Raw genomic sequence first — 17,545 nt, forward strand, 5'->3', positions numbered from 1 at the left:
TGACTCGACTTGCAGACGATGAGCCACGCGGTATATTGCCGTACGGACAATATTTACCTATCGGTATAACATATTGAATGCTGCATTCTTCGTCGCCGATATAGATGGAATGGAGACTAGTAGTACTAGTAGTATAGAAGAACGGTGCACCATCAGACTTCTCGCTGTCTCAACTGCTTGGTCTGGACCAGAAGCCCGTGCTACAAGCACATAGATGGACTGAAGTCCCTTGGAGTATAGCAACGCTGAAAGGGTACAAGAGTTTCTGCACATGGGAACGTCAGTTCCCGAGGGGCCTTTCAGGGTGTTCGAAGGTTTCTATGGATACTATTGCATGAGGTAAGAATGTGTCTTACCTGCTAAGTCTCTCTAATGGGCAAAAGGACTTGTTCCATACTTACTAGGCCAAATTCACTTCTCGCTCTCTTCGCTAAATCTTTCTCGCTCTTACCTCACACCCTATATCGTCTCTCCCTCCACAACTCATCCTCCAGATTATCCCTCCCTTCCTGCTTCACCATAATCCCATCCTTATACCTCAACTCAAACTCCGTCCACAAATCGAAAATGGTCCTACCTTCCCTACCCTCCTCCGTCGCCTTCACCTTGACGGTAAAATTAGCATTCGGAACATAGCCCCCAACTACAAGATTGTGGAGCTGATATGCGCCTTTCCTTTCTTGGGCGGGCAGTTGAGTTTGTCTTCGCGCTTCTGCCTATGTAAGATAGGATGGAAAGGGTCAGGAAGAAGGTTGGGATGGGGTTGATGGGCGCAGTCTTGTGCAAAGCCTTGTGCGTGAGTTTGTGTGCAGGCGTCATCGGCGTTGCCGTCCTGGATAATGTGGACCCAGTTGCAGAAAGCATCTTCGCCGGGGATCAGGCCTGTGCGGCCGCTGGGGAGATGTAAGGTCACGTTGAAAGAGACATGCGGAGTTGTGTTTGTTAGGGAGGTTGTGAAGTCGCCCTGGATGATGACTGCAGTAAGATTCTCTGTGGTCAGGGTATTCGTCATATCAAACATAGCAAATCGAGGCACTGATTTGCTTTGATTGGTATTTAATCAAAATCCGTGATTACAGTAACTTTGTTTGACTGATTTGTCAGATCGAGTCAAATCTCAGTAAACAAATATACTTCTAGCGATTTACTTGAATTCTCGTCCAGATCGAGTGTCCGCCAAGACCAATATTATTCTGTCAAAAATATCCTTCATTTCCAAAACATGAGACCTTTCCGTCAAGACTTCACTGAAGTTTGACTAATTTGTCAAATCCACGGAGGCCGATTTGCTTTGACGTAAGCACCGATTTGATTTGATTTGTTTGACTAATTTGATTTGATGGACACACTGTCTGTTGTGGTGGCTTTGCGTTAGGGGGTTCTTTGTCTTTGGGCTAGAAGGGAGATGGGTGGGAAGGAGAATGTGGTTCTCTTTCCTGCCTTCACTGCTTCACCGTAATGGTTTTTCTTCCCATCTTCTGTGCTCTTTCCTTCGTTCTTTCGATGATGGAAATGCGCAAGAAAGGGCGATGGTTTTAAGATTGTGTGGATGACTCAGAAGGAGATTCGGAGTAGAAGACATACATGACGCATAGATGAGGGTGCATCTCGAGGCCTTTGATTCTGAAAAGGTCGTTGCTGGAACCATTGTATTATTTGACGGGTGAAGCACCCCGCACAGCACTCCCATTATGAGGTGTCTCGTCAATTTTGGTGATGCTCTGACTTTAAGCTGGGAGAGGACGTAGAGCTTGTGTCACAGGGTGCGTCAACAAAATTGCTGAGGTCAAATTAGCAGAAGACGTTTGATCGAGACGACATCATATTGAAATGTGGAGGACGACTGTGGGTGGCACAAGATTGGTAGAGTAGAATATGTGGTAGGCCCAATTATGGGGATATAGCACATTGGAGCTAATGCGGTTGTGGCGAAGCGATATATGAAAACCACGAGTTATTTGTAATGGCCAGCCATATTATACAACCAAGAAGAAACCATTTCCAGATCGGATAAAGTACTTTTGGAAGTCTCAGAGCGGTCATGGTGATTCTGTGACCATCTTTCGCAGTATCTGACATTAAGGATCCTTCTTTTGGCGCCCAAACGCTCTCTCGTTGTAAATTGAATGATTATCCTGGGCAGCTATTGGATCAGAGACCCTAGTGTTGGAGTCCGGTATCTTGTTGTACAGTTGTAACACTGCTAAGTATCATGACGTTGGATTTTACGTTCCTTTTAGGACCGTGAGTGCCATTTCGGTCCTCCAATGGATCTCCAGAAGCATGATTTGGTTCACAATCCTCAATGACTTCTTGGCTGATTTTGATCTTCTTTCTTCTCTTTTCTAGCACTTACGGCCGGTAAGCCAGGGACAGGAAAATCAGTATGAGTCATGGTGGTGGCATCCGGGGGCGCGCCTGTAGACTTAGATCGCGCCGTCCCTTCATTGTGCCTAGGCTGTTTAGCGCCAACGACGTGCTGTGTTGACACAAAGCCGTTAGTTATCTCAGCTTACAGCGCGCACTAGTCAAACTCTGGAAGGGGAGCAGAACCAATTAGGGCAGACGGTTGAGGGTCTAGGGCACCCTATTTATAGTAGGGTTAGGCTCGGAGGGTGTCACTTTGGCACAGGCTCTTACTACGTAGTGCGGAAATGACAACAATTGGGTGTCTAGGTTTCAGGCATTAGTTGGAAGCGGAGAACCGGGTCTCACCAGCCCTTACTAATGTCAATTAATGTGGGTTATCCTCAGACGCAACTTTGGATGCAGAGATACTACAACTTCTATTCTCCTACTAGCACCATTAAATATATAACAAATATCAATTGAACGAGTAGAAAACGTCTTTCCGATCCTTTCGGTATTACTTTCACGGAATTTGAAGCCTTTTTTGTGATGATGCAGGCAGTTTCAAGGCCATCGATTCTGGATGGTTGCGTTTGAGGATGACCTACGTTATGAAGTCAGTATGAGTATGTAGCGGTTTTGCATGGGCCCAGTGGGTCGTAGGGGCCACAGATGGGAAACAAAGGATCTAAGTTTTCTATCATGCTGCACCATCTGCAATGGCACGCCTTCAACTCCTCAGCACTGACCTTTTTTTTTAAATAAATTTGGGAGATTGTGGCAAACGTAATGGGTGAGGTTCTCGCTGCCAGCGCTACCATTGCTGGACTTCTGAACTTGACGATCACGACGCTTCAATTGAGCCATGGGTATTTCCCAGGTGTGAAGAACTTCACGAAGACGATAGAGCAGTATTTCAGTGAGCTTGAGCGGCTAAAAGACGTTCTGGAGGATTACAAGGCGCTCGCAGAAAGCGGTGATACGGCAGACTTCGTCTCATTTTTTATTCCATCACAATCTGAAGCATGCTGGAAAGAACTAGAACATGTCCGCACCAAATTAGAAAAGCAGTGCCATGGCAGCCTCTTTTCAAAAGCATTGAGCCGATTAAGGTGGCCCTTCTCCGAAGAAGAGGTGTCGCGTACCGTAGAAGCGCTACATCGCCACCAAAGCTCTCTTCACAGGAGGTTGTCTGCAAGAAATCTCAAGGTCTCCAGTCGCATCCTCTCAGAGGTCAGGCATCTTCGGGAAAAGCAACAGAAATCATCAACCAAGGTCTCTTACGATTGGCTCTCAGACGCCAACCCCGAAACGAATCACCTATCCGCCAGGAGTAAGCATTCACAGGGAACGAGCCAATGGTTCTTAGACTCCTCGGCGTTCAAGTCCTGGTGGAACTGCTCGTGTAGGTCACTGTGGGTGAATGCAATACCAGGGGCTGGAAAAACTGTACTGTGTTCGACCATCGTTGATTATATCCTTCATCAACGGCTACCAGATGAAGCTGTTGCCTATTTCTATTTCGATTTCAGCGACTCATCCCAACAGAAGCTCAATGCCTGTCTGCGATCTCTATTGGCCCAGATTTGTTCCGTCCGCTCCTCCATGCCACCGGTTGTAGCTGAGCTGAAGACGCTGTGCAAAGGTCCAGGAAGGAATGGCATTCTGACAGAACATGAGCTTTTGTCCGCCCTTGTGTCAGTCTGTTCCGGGCTTGGTTGGGTTTGGATCGTAATCGACGCTTTGGATGAGAGCACGGATTGGCTAGCATCCATGGAGGCCATCAAGGTTATGATTGCCTCCACCAACTTCTCCTTGCTCACGACGAGCCGTAGGGAAAAGGAAATTGAAGAGGTGCTTTCCGAAGCGATGGATGTTTCGTTCACCTTGAACTCCATTAATGTTGATAAAGATATTAGAACATATGTGGTGAAATGTCTGCAAACGGACTCTGAACTGGGAAAAAGACCACCAAATGTGAAAAAACGCATTGAGGATGTTTTGACAACCAAATCTAAGGGAATGTAGGTAAATCACCGATCACGGTGACCTGTTGCTGATGTGAGCTCAGGTTTCGATGGGTTGTGTGCCAGATTGACGTTCTGCGCTCATGCCTAACATCAAAAGCAGTTGATGAAGCTTTGGACTCACTCCCACAGACTCTAGATGCATCATACGAGAGGATTCTCTTACGTATTCATCCGGCGAAAATATCTCTAGCTCGGGCAGCTCTTGAGTTTTTGGTCTTTTCCACGCGTCCCCCAACATTAGCTGAGCTTGCCGAAGCGGTTGCTGTTGGCACATTTGATGGACCATTCGACATGGAAAACCGACTCTTCGAGCCGGAAGAGATCCTCAAAATGTGCTCTTCTCTCCTTGTACTGGAACGCTCCATCGTAGACAAAATGGGTCAAGACGACTCCTCAGATGCAGAAGTCCAGCAAAAGAAAGACACAAACGAAAGGCCGACAGTAGTGAGACCGGCGCATTACACAGTTAGTGAATATCTGATGTCACCCCGAATACATACCGGCCCAGTGAAAGTATTCGCACTTGCTCAAGAAAGTGGAGACACTTCACTGACCAAGATATGCCTCAGATACCTCTTACTCTTCAACAATCCAGAGCCGTTGAGTGCAGCTATCGACAGCGAGTTTCCGCTTGTGCGTTACGCTGCATCAAATTGGTATCACCACATGGCTTCTGTTTTCATGCAAATGGACCCCGTTGCGATAGAGCTACTGAGGAAGTTCTACGACACCGAAGACTATTATTTCTTCAATTCCATCAGATTCTCGGATCCGGATATATTCTGGTGGGGCAAACCACACCCTGGCTTACGGCCCGCAGACTTGCCTTCCCCTTTATACTATTCGTGTATGAGAGGCGCGTGCAGTGAGCATGTCAGGTTGGTGGTTGATATGGATTTCGACGTGAACCGGTATGGTGGGAATTGGGGCTTTCCACTGCAAGCAGCCTGTCAGTCGAAATGTGACATAACCACCTTAAACATTCTCCTCGAATCAGGCGCCAACGTGAATGCATTGGGTGGTTACTATCATACAGCATTGAACGCAGCTGCAGGAGCCGGATCTGAGGACAAAGTTGAACGACTCCTCAACGCCGGTGCGGATCCAAATTTAGGCGCAAGTGAAGGTCACTTCAACGCCTTGCACAGAGCAATTTGGCTCCTACAATATAAGCGCAATGAAGAACCCTATACTAACATTGTGCGCAAACTCCTTCGTGCTGGAGTCAAGGTAAATGCAACGGACAGTTTGGGCAGAACGCCTCTCGAAGTCGCAGCGAGGGCCGGAAAAGCAGAAATCGTTCGCGCTCTGCTGCAAGCTGGCGCAGACGTAAACCTGACTGGCCGTTTTCCCGAAGGAGCTTTGACTAAGGGTGTAAAGAGTGGCAGCACTGAAATCGTGGACTGCCTGCTAGATGCTGGAGCGCAAGTCAACACGAATGGCTATTCCACCGCCCTTAGAACTGCCATGAGGCTCAGCAACATCGAGATGATCCAGAGATTGCTGAAAGCAGGCGCAGAAATAAATTCTGTTGGAGCTCTTAATACAGGAGCTGTGCATCAAGCTGCAGAGAAAGGTGACGTGGAAATCTTGAATGTCCTTCTTGATGCTGGAGCAGATGTGACCTTGAAGGGTTGGCTTGGGAAGACAGCTCTTGAGATCGCAGCAAGCGAAGGACATACTGCCGTTGTTCGTCGGTTACTGCGAGAAGGCCCTGAAATAAATTCCATCTGTGACAACCACAACCACAACGACTACGACAATAGAGGGGCGTTGCATTATGCTGCAGGGAAAGGCGACGTTGAGATTATAAATCTCCTTCTCGATGCTGGAGCGGACGTAAACTTGAAATCCAGATTTGGTAGGACAACGATAGGCGTTGCAGCGCGCCATGGTCACGTGGCGGTTGTCAGGAGGCTACTGCGGGCAAGTGCAGATGTAAACCCTTCTGATGATTTCAGGCGTACGCCTCTGATGGAGGCTGTGGGCAAAGGCCGGATTGAAGTTGTGGACTGCCTTCTCGAAGCTGGGGCTGATCCTGATATTGAAGCAGAATCGAAATGGGGCTCGGCGTCTGAGGCTGGACCTGATCCTGATCCTGCTAGTGAAGTAGAATGGGGGTATGAGTCGACGTCTGGAGCTGAGGCTGATTTTGATCTCGATCTCTTACGGGAGTATTCAACATTCGAAGCTGCATTGCGAAATGGGCGGCTCGATATATACAAGCGTTTGATATCTGCTCCACCCATCTGGAAAGATATCAAAAGGTCGGCTTCGGAAAGAAGGAAAGCCACGGGACGAAGACTTCAAGCGCGACGTTGCACCTCATGTGACGATATCCCTATTCCAAAGGGCAACTCAAACGCTGTCTCGTGGCACACTCTGGAAGAAGTTAACAATCGTGATGGTTGATCATGCTCTTGGGCTTGATGGTGTATCAGGACCAAGGCAGGATACTGGGATCGGAAACTCCCTCCTCTAGACTGGCACGTAACCACTCGGGAAAGCTCATCACATTCTTGATTTTGCTTACTTCTGTATTGCTACGCACTTGCGTCCATACTTTGACCTCTTGCTCCATCGTCCAGCCTCGAACCCGCCGCTTTTCTCCCAGAATCTTTCCAACACCGTATGGATCCTGCTCCCAAGCCCTAACACCTCGGGAGAGCTCTCCTACCTCTACCTCAGCACGCTTTGTCTCGTCCATCGGTGGGTCGATGCCGATGTACCTCAAGCGCTCTGGTGCGGTTGGATATCGCAGTGCTGGGAGGTGCAGAGCAGTGAAGCGGTGTCGCTTGAAAGCATGAGAGATTATGGTGAGGTGGGAAGGGAAAGCTTGACATTGCTGAGGCGGAGGTTTAGGTGAACATGACTCCATACCTGAACTTACGAAGGCTGGGAAGAAGAGCAATGGGAAGAGGATATTCTGGAACGAGTCCGTTGCGTAGCATTCGGTGAAGATTCTGCTAGCGACTGTGGCAGGATGGCCGAAGAAGGCATTGGCATGTACGAGACTCTGGAGGATGTTAGTAGGATGTTAGTAAAGACCGCACTGCGGCGTGCTCTAAGTTTTGTGATAATGAGGACGGAAAGGAAAAGCAATATCTGATTTAGGGGAAACCTACAAAGTAGCTTTCAGCTTCTGAACGGTCAGTCTCTTTCGGCTTCGTTGGACCTCTACATAGATATCTGTCAGCCGCTACTATTCTACCAATAGAAAGCTAGAATATCCCGATATCTTCGTAGACGAAAAACAAAGCCCTCTGGACCGGTCAAGCAGAATCGACGTACCCAGAAAAGACAAGAATAGCTCGCTCATTGCTAGCCAGCTCGTCCAAGCCTGCCTTAGCATGCTCAATGAAGGTTGGTGCCTCGCCGACTTGAAATGGTTCTAGCAGCCTAAGAGAAACAGCCGGACTCAGTCATCCGTGCTCAAATACCATTGAGTCCCTCCGCCTACAGCCTCGATTTCTGATACCCACAGTGTTGAAGAAATCTGCATTGACTGACCATTCTGAGTCATCTTTTCCAGCAGTCGGGCCCCCGAGCCAGATCGCATGGCAGCATACTATGATCAAAGAATCAATTAAAGGATTCATGATTTAGAGACTATTCCGAGCAGCGAAGAAGATAGTTGACAGATGAGAATAGAAGGGGCAGTAATGAGTAGTACTCCGTAGACGCCAAGGGATAGGTCAAAAAAAGGATGGGAAAGTGTGAGCTAACTAGCCACAAAGGAGTTAGCGCCGAGCCTCGTTTATGAACCATCACTCGCTTAAATCTGTGCCTCTTCTCACTCTTCAATCATCTCACTTCACTCGGCTTCTTGAGGGTCATTGCACGCTCATTAATGCGACGTATCCACTTAAGCTCAGTAATGAAGTTGCAAGCTTTGCTTCAGAAAGAGCGAACAGTCGCCGTGAGGAAGCTACATTGATGAACCTCACTGGATTTTCAGAACATTGAATCTGGAAAGGTGATCATGCAATTGATCATGTCATCTGTCGCCTTCAGACTATGCTGATATCTCGCCCTGCTTTCAAGGATTGAATTGAGCCCGCTATGGGTCTGATTTCTGACAGGTGGTCTGCTCCCTGCGGACCGTGTCTGGATACAAGGTGAGGGACCCAGAGGCTAGCGAGGCTCAGGTTTAGTCTCGGATTATTTTACTCATTGTCCATGCTGCTAAGGTAGGTCTGTACCTTTGAACGTACGCTAAACGGGCTATCCCATTTTTGGCTTTGAGCATTGCAACGCAGAGTCTGCTGCTTGGTACCCACGAGATAACTAATAACCCAGTACGAAGGGTAGTTCGAAATCCGGTACGATGCTCTCTTGTTGTGGTACCAAGTGAGCCATTTAGTCTGGTCCCGATCTTCAAGCAATTTGCATACAATCGCGGAATTCACCTGGTGCCATCCCTGAAGGCCCGAGGAAGGGCATTGTCAGCTGTAAAGCTTTATTAAAGTGTGTTAGAAGTTTTTGGTGTTCGGCTGTATTGTAGCATCCAAGCGGAAGCTCCTGTCAACAAAGCTAGTGTGTTGTTTCAAGCTACAGCTGGCAGACATTATGATACTGCAACTCTTGTCCTGATTATTGGTACTAGTCATCTACGCCCTGACGCATTATAGTCGTCGAGAATGCTCTGAAGCGCCCAAATGATGATGCATCCTCAAACGTTGGAAGTCGTCCAAGAGCCTTTCGAGTCTTGCGCCGATCTCTCTGAACTCGACCATTCTCCGATCTTCTTCCCTGATCTGTCACTGATGTCTTCTCCAACACACTTCATTCAAGCCTCGAACTTACTCAACATATACCATCTGGTTGGTGGTAACAGCATCAACCCGTTCGCTGCAAGGCCCTCCCTCATCATGGCTTCTATACTCAACGCTCCTCATTTGGGATTGTCGAAGTATGCACCCATTCACTCGTTGCTTTGCATCAGAGTACCACCTCACTGACACATCTCCAACAAGGTTCCTGGAAACAAGCGAGTTCTCCGACTTTACCATAGTATGTGAGGAGTACGAATTCAAGACCCACAAACTCGTTCTATGCGCTGAGTCACACTACTTTCGGAAGCTGTGTACAGGGCCTTTCAAGGCACGTCGAAGCTGCTCTATGTGCGTTGCGCAGATCTTCTGACCCAGTCATAGGAGGCCACTGAGAACGTCGTCAAGCTCGAAGAACAACAGCCGCTCCTGATAGCGCGCATGATTCAATACCTTTACTATGGCAAATATGATGTGTTGAACGTCGCCGCAGGTCTTACACGCATTCTCGACAAAGCTTCTTCGAAGGTTATCCTTGATGATGCGATTTTTGCTCAAGACTTTGATTTCGAGGTACATGCAGACATGTACGCAATGGCCGATCGTTTCGAGATCCCAGCTCTTAAAGCCCTTAGTGCCAAGAACTTTGTCTACGAGGTGCGATCGAAGAATTTCAGCATTGCGGATCTAGTGTCAGCCATTGATTTCGTGTACAATACTACGCCAGAGAACGACTTTGGTCTCCGGAAATGGGTCGCCTACCGGGCACAACAAGTTGAGCACGAACTAGTCAGGCATGAGGACTTCAAGACCGCGCTGAAGGACCATCCAGACTTTGCATGGGATTTTGCCACCAAGTATGCTAAAGCAAACTATCTGTGGTGCTCTCACTGCAAGGATACGATCGACCTTGTTGAGTGCAGATGTGGATTCAGTGGCATGTGCGGAGATGCTACTTGCGCAACAGGAGCACCTGCGGCTCTGCAATGCACGCGCTGTAAGAATTGGGGAAAGCTGCAACGCGAGCTACCCCCTTTGAAGGAAAATCTCACGCTTGGGGAGTTGGGAAGGACTGACGAACCGAACGCGCCAATCAAAAGGAGCCCAAAAAAGAAGAGAAGACTAAGCTAAAGCGCTGTGCAGGGATCTGGTTGAGGGGGCGTTACCTGTCAGATCGCTGGTTGTTGGGGGGGTACTGGAAAAGAGCAGAACAAGAAAGAATTGCCAATGAATGTTTGTAGCATGAGCTATTGGCATGATGGACAGCTGTTGGCCTTGTGACCCGACGAAAGTATGCTTTTGTGCTGGGGGAAGGAATCGAGTTGCTTCAGCAACCACAGATTAGGCAACGATCAGATCCTATGTCTCTGTCCCCAAGGTAGTGAAATTCAGCTGTTGCACGAATCGCTGCTTTGTGGCCAATCTCAGAACCTGCCCCATCTCTTGACATGAATCTAATTGCCAGCAGCCATCTTGCCTATCCCAAGAAAACATTCGTTTCTACTGTATTAGCAAGTGTAAATTAAACACTGCGAATGGACACCGGAAAATAGGTATTTGTTGTATAGTACTACTAGTACTGTTTCACACACTATGGTTCGTGTCAAAATTGCACTGTCCGTGCACCAGGTAAAAAAAGCTGAGAAGATCTAGGTCTCTCGGGTATACCTATTTGTGCATGCACCAGCGGATGCCTCGTCTATATACTGGACATAACAAACGTATCCTCCCGCTACCAGGTCGACTTATGAGTGGCTCGAATAAGTTCCTCAGTGGCTGTAGCAGCTTCATCTGGGTAGAGGGTTGAGCACTATGCCTATAGCCAGCATCGATCCTTCCTCCAGTCCGTCTTAGAATGTGGTGAAACCGTAGACTCGCATTGATACCGCTTACAGAGTCCAGCTGGCTCGTTGAGCCAGTGTTCAGGCACAAGCAACGGACTTTGCGGCACCCGAGAAGTTCATTGTTTGCTTGGAAGTGCAGGGACGAAAGTGCTCATTCTTTCATTGTTTGGCATCGGAAAGGTTTCATGAAATGGAGGGATTTCGTTCGAGTAATGCAGAACAGCCGATAAAGGAGATTCCCACTAGAGACATCAAAGTACCTTCCAGTTCGAGATCGAATGCTGTGGGTATATGCCGAGGTCTGCAAAGTGAGTTTTGTGTTGCAGATTTTCCGGAGGTGCGATTGAGGAACATGATGCTGGACCCAAGCACGAAACAGTATGTATCTTTGGCGGCAGATATCCTAGCAGCAGTGCCAGTAGTCAAGGTTGTTGTCCTTGCACCACGGTAGAGAAATAGTTCAAGATAGTCCTTTGGGCGGAAAAGTCGAAGCTCTCATGCCACCTTCTTTGCCTATCCTAACATACTTGAGAGTATTTAGGGATGACCAGTCCTCGTTCCAGGCTCGGAGCTTCTTGAGTCCTTCATCGTCGCGAGTATCTGGTATCCAGAACCCGGACTGGAACTCCTTCTGCTCTGCCTCGACCCTGTGCCGTAATTGGTCTTCCTGGTTGCTGGATGGCCGGCCAGGTCGTCTTTGCGCCTTCAACGCTGCAAGCTCTTCATCATCACGAGCGATATAGCTGTAACATATCAGCACATTGTTCTGGTCAATACTGTGCCAGCGAACCTTGCAGTCAGAGCCCGAAGCTCGTCCTCGCTCATCGAGGTTGTTGCCTCCTTAAGAGCTGATTTGAAAAAGGCAACACGCTCCACTTGTGCCCCGTCGGGTTAGTATCTCGATTAATAGAGGACTGAGAGAGCATTCATACCATATGTTTGATTTGCTCTCGATGCGGCCGCTGCAATTTTGGCAATTTTGTCCTCTCTCGCACCAGCTCTTCTTAGCCGCTGAGAATCCCTGCTATTTTCGTGCAGACTATTTGATTTTCCGCCTCTCTTCTTCGCTATTTGCTTTTGGACTTTGTGCAGATTCTTGCTCGTAGCCATACTGGCGGTTCTTGCGTGATGGTGAGAGTTCGATGTCACTTAGCAATAAGATTGACTTGGTTTAGGCTGTGACTGTCCAAAAGGGACAACTTGAAGGGCAAGATTATCCAGAAGTGGCAATGGCAGCCTGCCAAGAGATCTTTCGCGTCAATCGCGTTCCCGCTGCATCACTTTTGGGACATCGACAGGCTTGCCTTCCTTGATTACATCTACCCACTTGATATTTTATGCTGCAGCTTCAAACTGGAGTCGTTCGGGAGGGCCACAGCACAACCTCGGACAATGCTACAGAGCCGTGCATCTTCGTGACCCTCGCAGTCGGCTTGGTCTCTCAACTCAGGAATAGGCACCAATGAGCCAGGACGACTGAGTCCATTGCCTCAAGATGGGTATCAATGGTCAGTAATGTTGCTCCAACCTGATTTCTCATCTAAGAGGGACGGATAGGCCTCCTGACCGTCCTGAAATCGATCCAGAAACACACCCACCTACGCCAGTTTGCGGGCCAGACAATTGGAGTAGATGCTTATGGCTGGCTACATCGCGGCACCGTGGGATGTGCCATGGAGCTGGCACTTGACAAACCATGCACCAAGTTTGTTTGCCACCTCATTTCGAGCAGGATTATGCTGATCGAGTTACAGATACGTCGAATATGCAATGCACCGTGTTCGGATGCTCATCTATTTTGGCGTCACGCCCTATCTGGTTTTCGATGGCGACAATCTACCCAGCAAGACAGCGACCGAGGTCGGAAGGGCGAAGAGGCGCGAGGAGAGTAAGAAAAGGGGTCTCGAACTTTACAAAGCAAGCAAGATTTCCCAGGCATATCCGGAATTCCAGAAGTCCATTGATGTTACACCATACATGGCACGACAACTGATTGAGGAGTTGAAGAAGCTGGACATCCAATACGTCGTTTCTCCGTACGAAGCTGATGCGCAGCTCGCATACCTGGAGAAAAAAGGAATCATTAACGGCATCTTATCTGAGGATTCAGACCTTCTCGTCTACGGAGCTAAGAGGCTTATAACCAAGCTGGATCAACATGGCGACTGTATAGAAATTAGCCGATCCGATTTTGCCTCCTGCCGCGACATGACTCTTGCGGGCTTCACCGACGCCGATTTCAGACTGATGGCAGTCCTTAGCGGGTGTGACTACCTTGCCAGCATCAACAAAATTGGATTGAAAACTGCGCATACATATGTCCGCAAATACAAATGCGTGGAGAAGATTGTGCACATGCTTCAATTCGAGCAAAAGTTTGTTGTACCAAATGGCTATCTCGAGCGCTTTTATGAAGCTGAGAGGACATTTCTGCATCATCGAGTTTTCTGTCCGCTGGAAAAGAAGCTGGTATTTTTCACAGAGCTCGAGGACGGCATGAAAGAGGAAGATATGCCTTATCTTGGCAAGGACGTGAGTCCTGCGATCGCCATTGGCGTTGCATGTGGAGATCTCGATCCAATGACCAAGAAACAAATCGCAGTGAATGTCGCAATATCGTCACGTTCCATGCCAGATCTGCATCGCAGAAGGACTGTTGCTTCTGCTAACGACCTGAAACCGAGCAAATCCATCGACAATTTCTTCAAACCAAAACGCCAGCCACTAGCCGAACTTGATCCCAATAGTCTCACGCCCTCACCTTCGCAACAACGCCTCCTGAATATGAATAGAAACGCTTCGTGGGAAGCACGACCGATCTCGTCGGCCCCCCAGCTAGGGAGGACGGCTTCAATCATGCCAGGTGCAAGCCAGGTGCGGACAGGCCAATCCCAATCTCGCGAGAGGTCATCTTTTCTAGAAAGAGCTGCCACCCTCTCGACGTTTCAACCACCCAAGCGGATAAGATTGTGCTCTGACGTGGATGTCTCGCCATCTAGTAAAGATGATCGAAGTCCCTTTTTTGTTATGAAGCCGGAGCCTAGTCCGTCGATTCGAAAGAGAGGCAAGACCAAGAAAGCAAGGCTTTCTGACATTGAGGTATTTTCTGATGATTCTGTTGCCGACATATTCCAAGATATGCAGGATCCAGAAATTGGCTCTGTTGACACGTCAACCAAGCCGGCTGTCCTACCAGACACGACAGGGAGAAGCACGAGTAGAGCATCTAGTCCAAGCGCGACTCTTGTCACAGAGGTTTGCGATACACCAATTAGGCAGAAAATTCAGATTCCGCAGTCAGGCATATCACAAAGTACGACAGCCATCTCTGTCAGTGCTGATGATGACCCAGGAGAATTTCGAGACTTGTTCGAAGTCCATGTTGAGCACTTGAACAACTTACGGAACACATTTTCCTACCAGAGACCTGAAAAGCAAGCAGCTGCGCTTAAAGCGCTGAGCCCTGCAAATGGTACTCCTCAACTTCCTAAAGAAACAGCACCAAATCAAGATGGTGTTCCACGGCTCAGCCAGGTGGTGCGTCGACATGCTCAATCACAACATTCAGCATCATTGCACAAGACATTCGGCACACTGCCCTCGCATCAACAAACCGCTGCTCTAAAGTCTTTGGGACCGAGTCAGAGTTCCGCGGAGAAGGTGAAATTGGGCTTAGCGGCACTGGATTCGGCCACCCATTCATTCATGGGACAGAGGCCCATGACCCCCCTTCAGCAGTTGGGAAAGCGAGTTTTGGATACATCACGAAGTTCGGACTGTATCAGCCATGGTGGATCACGTAGTGACAGGCCGAGAACGGGATCTCGGGTCAACCAAGTATTAAAAGTCAATGTGCAGGGCAGCGAAGATCTTCTTGTGCCAAAGAGCGAGGATGAAAGATCAGAAGTGTCTGAGATTGAGGACGTTGAACCCGTCAGGCGGCATGTTGATTTGGCTAGATTCGTCTTCACGACGAGTGCGTGATTGGGGGGTCTTTGTTGAATAAGGACAGTATGGATTGCATTATTGGGCGAAAATGAACTTGGCTGGATGTCGCGTGTAACACTGCGATTGGTGCCTTGATTGAGTGTGACTGTTCGCATTCAGACCGCCGACTGACGAATCAGACGATGAGTGTTGGTAGTTGTAGGCACACGTTCTTCCCGGGGATTCGCTCAAGTATCTTTAGAAGCTGCATCCTGTTACCAAGCATCTTCTACGTATCGATACAGGTACAGAGAACAGGCTTCGTGGTCTAGAGTCTCTACGTCATCAGGGGTCGAGCGGATACAGCCGTGGTGGCAGCCGCACTAGTCCACTCTAGGAAGCTTGTTTACAACTTGAAGGTGCCCATCTCCATCTGCCAAGACCCAACCTCTTCCTGGAAATCTTCCTGCCACCACCATACCCAGCCACAGGTTTTCGAATTGGTCGACGCAGTGCGTTGTATGGATGAAGTGTCATTCGCGTGGATCAAACTAGGCATCTGGCAACTCTACCAAGCTACGCCTCTTTCTCTCCTCCTACACTTTCTGATAATCTTCAAGTTCGAGCTGCATTACAACTGACTCTTGATTGAGGTTCACAGTCTCAGGCCGAAAAATTATCGAACAAAATCTGCAATCCTTCCGCGCGCACACACACACACACACACACACACACACACACCTCTTGTCACGCTATACGTCTCCCTCGAGCCTCTTCACAAAAGCATTGTCATCTGCATTCTCCACATTCCTCGAGCACAGCACAGACTGTCAATTGGCCCCGTCCACCAGACATCTATCATATCTATCTTCCGACATCACAGCAAACAGCAGTGCCAGCTACTGTTGAGTCCTCCCACCGCCGTCCGTCCGGCTGGACGGTTCGAGAAGAGGACAGAAGTGGAGGCTGAGGAGGAGACACAGCTGCCATGGCAGTAAGATTTGCCACAGGATGGAGACGGTTCTTCCCATTACTGGGCTATCACCATGTTCTCATGATCTTCATAGCCATCGCAATTGTGTTGTTATGTGCGTAAATCACATCGTTCCTTATCAACCAAACACGTACTAACACAGAGCCGTAGCACTCCTCCTGGCAGGCTGCTCATCAACTTCACCCGGCATCCCAGACATCTTCCTCATATCGCTCTACTACCAAGAATACCCCCCCGTCTTCGACCCCGCCCAGGTGCAACCAGGCGTCACCACAGCAATCTCCAACATCGTCGGCTCGGCCCAACTCGAAGTCAGGGTGGGATACTTCGGCATCTGCATCCAGCCGGACAACGGCGCCTTCCTCTGCAATCAGAACGCGTCCGCTCTCGCCGACCTGGTCCGAGTGGACCAGGATCCGCTGAACCTGATCTGGGTGGCGTCAACCTTCAAAGACAGCATCGTCTTTCCGTACTTAATGTCCGTCGACTCCCTCGTTTTTTCCCCCCCTCCACAAACCCCACCATGCTAACCATACCGATGTCGCAGAATCGTCGCCATCATCCTCGCATTCCTGACCTTCCTCCTCCTCGCCACCTTCCCCGGCTGGCACACCGAATCCGACGGCGGGTCCGAGACCGAAGTGAAACCCTTCCCCTCGCGACCCGTCAGCCAGGTCGCGCTCGCCACCATCTTCATCGCCTCGGTCTTCGTGCTGGTCAGCATCATGTGGCAGCACACGGCGGCGGTGGCGGCGTCGACCATCGTCCAGGACCTGGGCAACGGCAGCGTGCGGAGTGGCGTCGGCACCACCGCCATGATCCTCGGCTGGTTTGGCTTTGGTTTGCTCGTCATCGTCACGCTGGGCCTGTTGGTCATGATTCTCAGTATTCAATTGCTGGACCGCTTGACGGATGATGTATGATTAAAAAAAACCCCCTTGGGTTTTTTACCCTGTTACGCACCGGATCCGTGCTAACTAAATGTTCCAGGACTGAGCTCCCCCAACCAAAACCAGCTACAGCATCACTTCGACTACACAGATACCCGCGACTCGGAAGGAAACCAGAGCCCATACATAATGTGATTGAATGATTGATTGATTCAAAGAAACCGATAGATCACAATTTTCTTAAAGCGCGAGAAAAACAAGCATCCAGGGGAGAACTAAGCGACCTTTTTTGATCCAGGTTTTCTGCAGATACCATACCTACAAAACTGTTCCTGTACAAATGCATTTGGACGGCGAAGCGGACGTTGGGCCTCGAACTGCGCCCGACTGTGGCTTTTTTCCCCCAGCTTATTCATTGGGTTTTTTTTGTTTTCGGAAACCCATTCTTGCATCGCGAAAGGAGAGATCAAATCAGGATCGCAACTTGGGGGTCTCTGGATGGGTTGACACGAGGGCATTTGCATGTAGATAGATAGATCATCAGATTGGGTGAGATGGGAATCGAGAGCTCAGGATCAGGATTAGGATCAGGATCAGGATCATGGATCAGATAGGTGAATGAATTCGATCGATTATCTGGTTCCCAAAGAAAAACCGGATTACGAAGTCTCTCTCTTGGACTGGGACATGGTTATTAAGATCCTGGTGATACTTGTGCGCTGAATCTCCCAAATCAACG

The 17,545-nt window shown here is 49.0% G+C and overlaps 7 protein-coding genes across 7 annotated transcripts in view; 4 read left to right on the forward strand and 3 right to left on the reverse strand.

Moving 5' to 3' along the window:
• Window positions 1-3,138: 3,138 nt before the first annotated feature.
• On the forward strand, window positions 3,139-6,791 carry EPUS_04530 (uncharacterized protein; the record flags this gene model as incomplete). The annotated part of the gene is made up of 2 exons (XM_007807305.1): window positions 3,139-4,373; window positions 4,421-6,791. 2 exons carry the CDS (start codon window positions 3,139-3,141, stop codon window positions 6,789-6,791), a joined length of 3,606 nt encoding a protein of 1,201 aa, XP_007805496.1.
• A 25-nt stretch (window positions 6,792-6,816) lies between these two features.
• EPUS_04531 (uncharacterized protein) lies at window positions 6,817-7,938 on the reverse strand (the record flags this gene model as incomplete). The annotated part of the gene is made up of 4 exons (XM_007807306.1): window positions 6,817-7,395; window positions 7,505-7,556; window positions 7,671-7,778; window positions 7,820-7,938. 4 exons carry the CDS (start codon window positions 7,936-7,938, stop codon window positions 6,817-6,819), a joined length of 858 nt encoding a protein of 285 aa, XP_007805497.1.
• Window positions 7,939-9,250: 1,312 nt separating this feature from the next.
• EPUS_04532 (uncharacterized protein) lies at window positions 9,251-10,282 on the forward strand (the record flags this gene model as incomplete). Its single annotated transcript, XM_007807307.1, has 3 exons — window positions 9,251-9,291; window positions 9,356-9,392; window positions 9,536-10,282. 3 exons carry the CDS (start codon window positions 9,251-9,253, stop codon window positions 10,280-10,282), a joined length of 825 nt encoding a protein of 274 aa, XP_007805498.1.
• Window positions 10,283-11,455: 1,173 nt separating this feature from the next.
• EPUS_04533 (uncharacterized protein) lies at window positions 11,456-12,105 on the reverse strand (the record flags this gene model as incomplete). The annotated part of the gene is made up of 3 exons (XM_007807308.1): window positions 11,456-11,738; window positions 11,786-11,870; window positions 11,928-12,105. The coding sequence occupies 3 exons, from the start codon at window positions 12,103-12,105 to the stop codon at window positions 11,456-11,458; spliced, it is 546 nt and encodes a 181-aa protein (XP_007805499.1).
• Window positions 12,106-12,490: 385 nt separating this feature from the next.
• EPUS_04534 (uncharacterized protein) lies at window positions 12,491-14,979 on the forward strand (the record flags this gene model as incomplete). The annotated part of the gene is made up of 3 exons (XM_007807309.1): window positions 12,491-12,503; window positions 12,553-12,700; window positions 12,750-14,979. The coding sequence occupies 3 exons, from the start codon at window positions 12,491-12,493 to the stop codon at window positions 14,977-14,979; spliced, it is 2,391 nt and encodes a 796-aa protein (XP_007805500.1).
• A 931-nt stretch (window positions 14,980-15,910) lies between these two features.
• EPUS_04535 (uncharacterized protein) lies at window positions 15,911-16,912 on the forward strand (the record flags this gene model as incomplete). Its single annotated transcript, XM_007807310.1, has 4 exons — window positions 15,911-16,010; window positions 16,067-16,394; window positions 16,464-16,833; window positions 16,907-16,912. The coding sequence occupies 4 exons, from the start codon at window positions 15,911-15,913 to the stop codon at window positions 16,910-16,912; spliced, it is 804 nt and encodes a 267-aa protein (XP_007805501.1).
• A 434-nt stretch (window positions 16,913-17,346) lies between these two features.
• The window catches only part of EPUS_04536 (uncharacterized protein), a gene marked incomplete at both ends in the record, with an annotated part of 4,694 nt that continues 4,495 nt past the window's right edge, over window positions 17,347-17,545 (reverse strand). Inside the window, one exon of the mRNA XM_007807311.1 lies at window positions 17,347-17,374. Coding sequence (XP_007805502.1) covers window positions 17,347-17,374 — 28 coding nt within the window. The remainder of the gene's footprint in view (window positions 17,375-17,545) is intronic.

Source organism: Endocarpon pusillum, assembly GCF_000464535.1.
Source record: "Endocarpon pusillum Z07020 unplaced genomic scaffold scaffold6833, whole genome shotgun sequence".
Classification (NCBI taxonomy): domain Eukaryota; kingdom Fungi; phylum Ascomycota; class Eurotiomycetes; order Verrucariales; family Verrucariaceae; genus Endocarpon; species Endocarpon pusillum.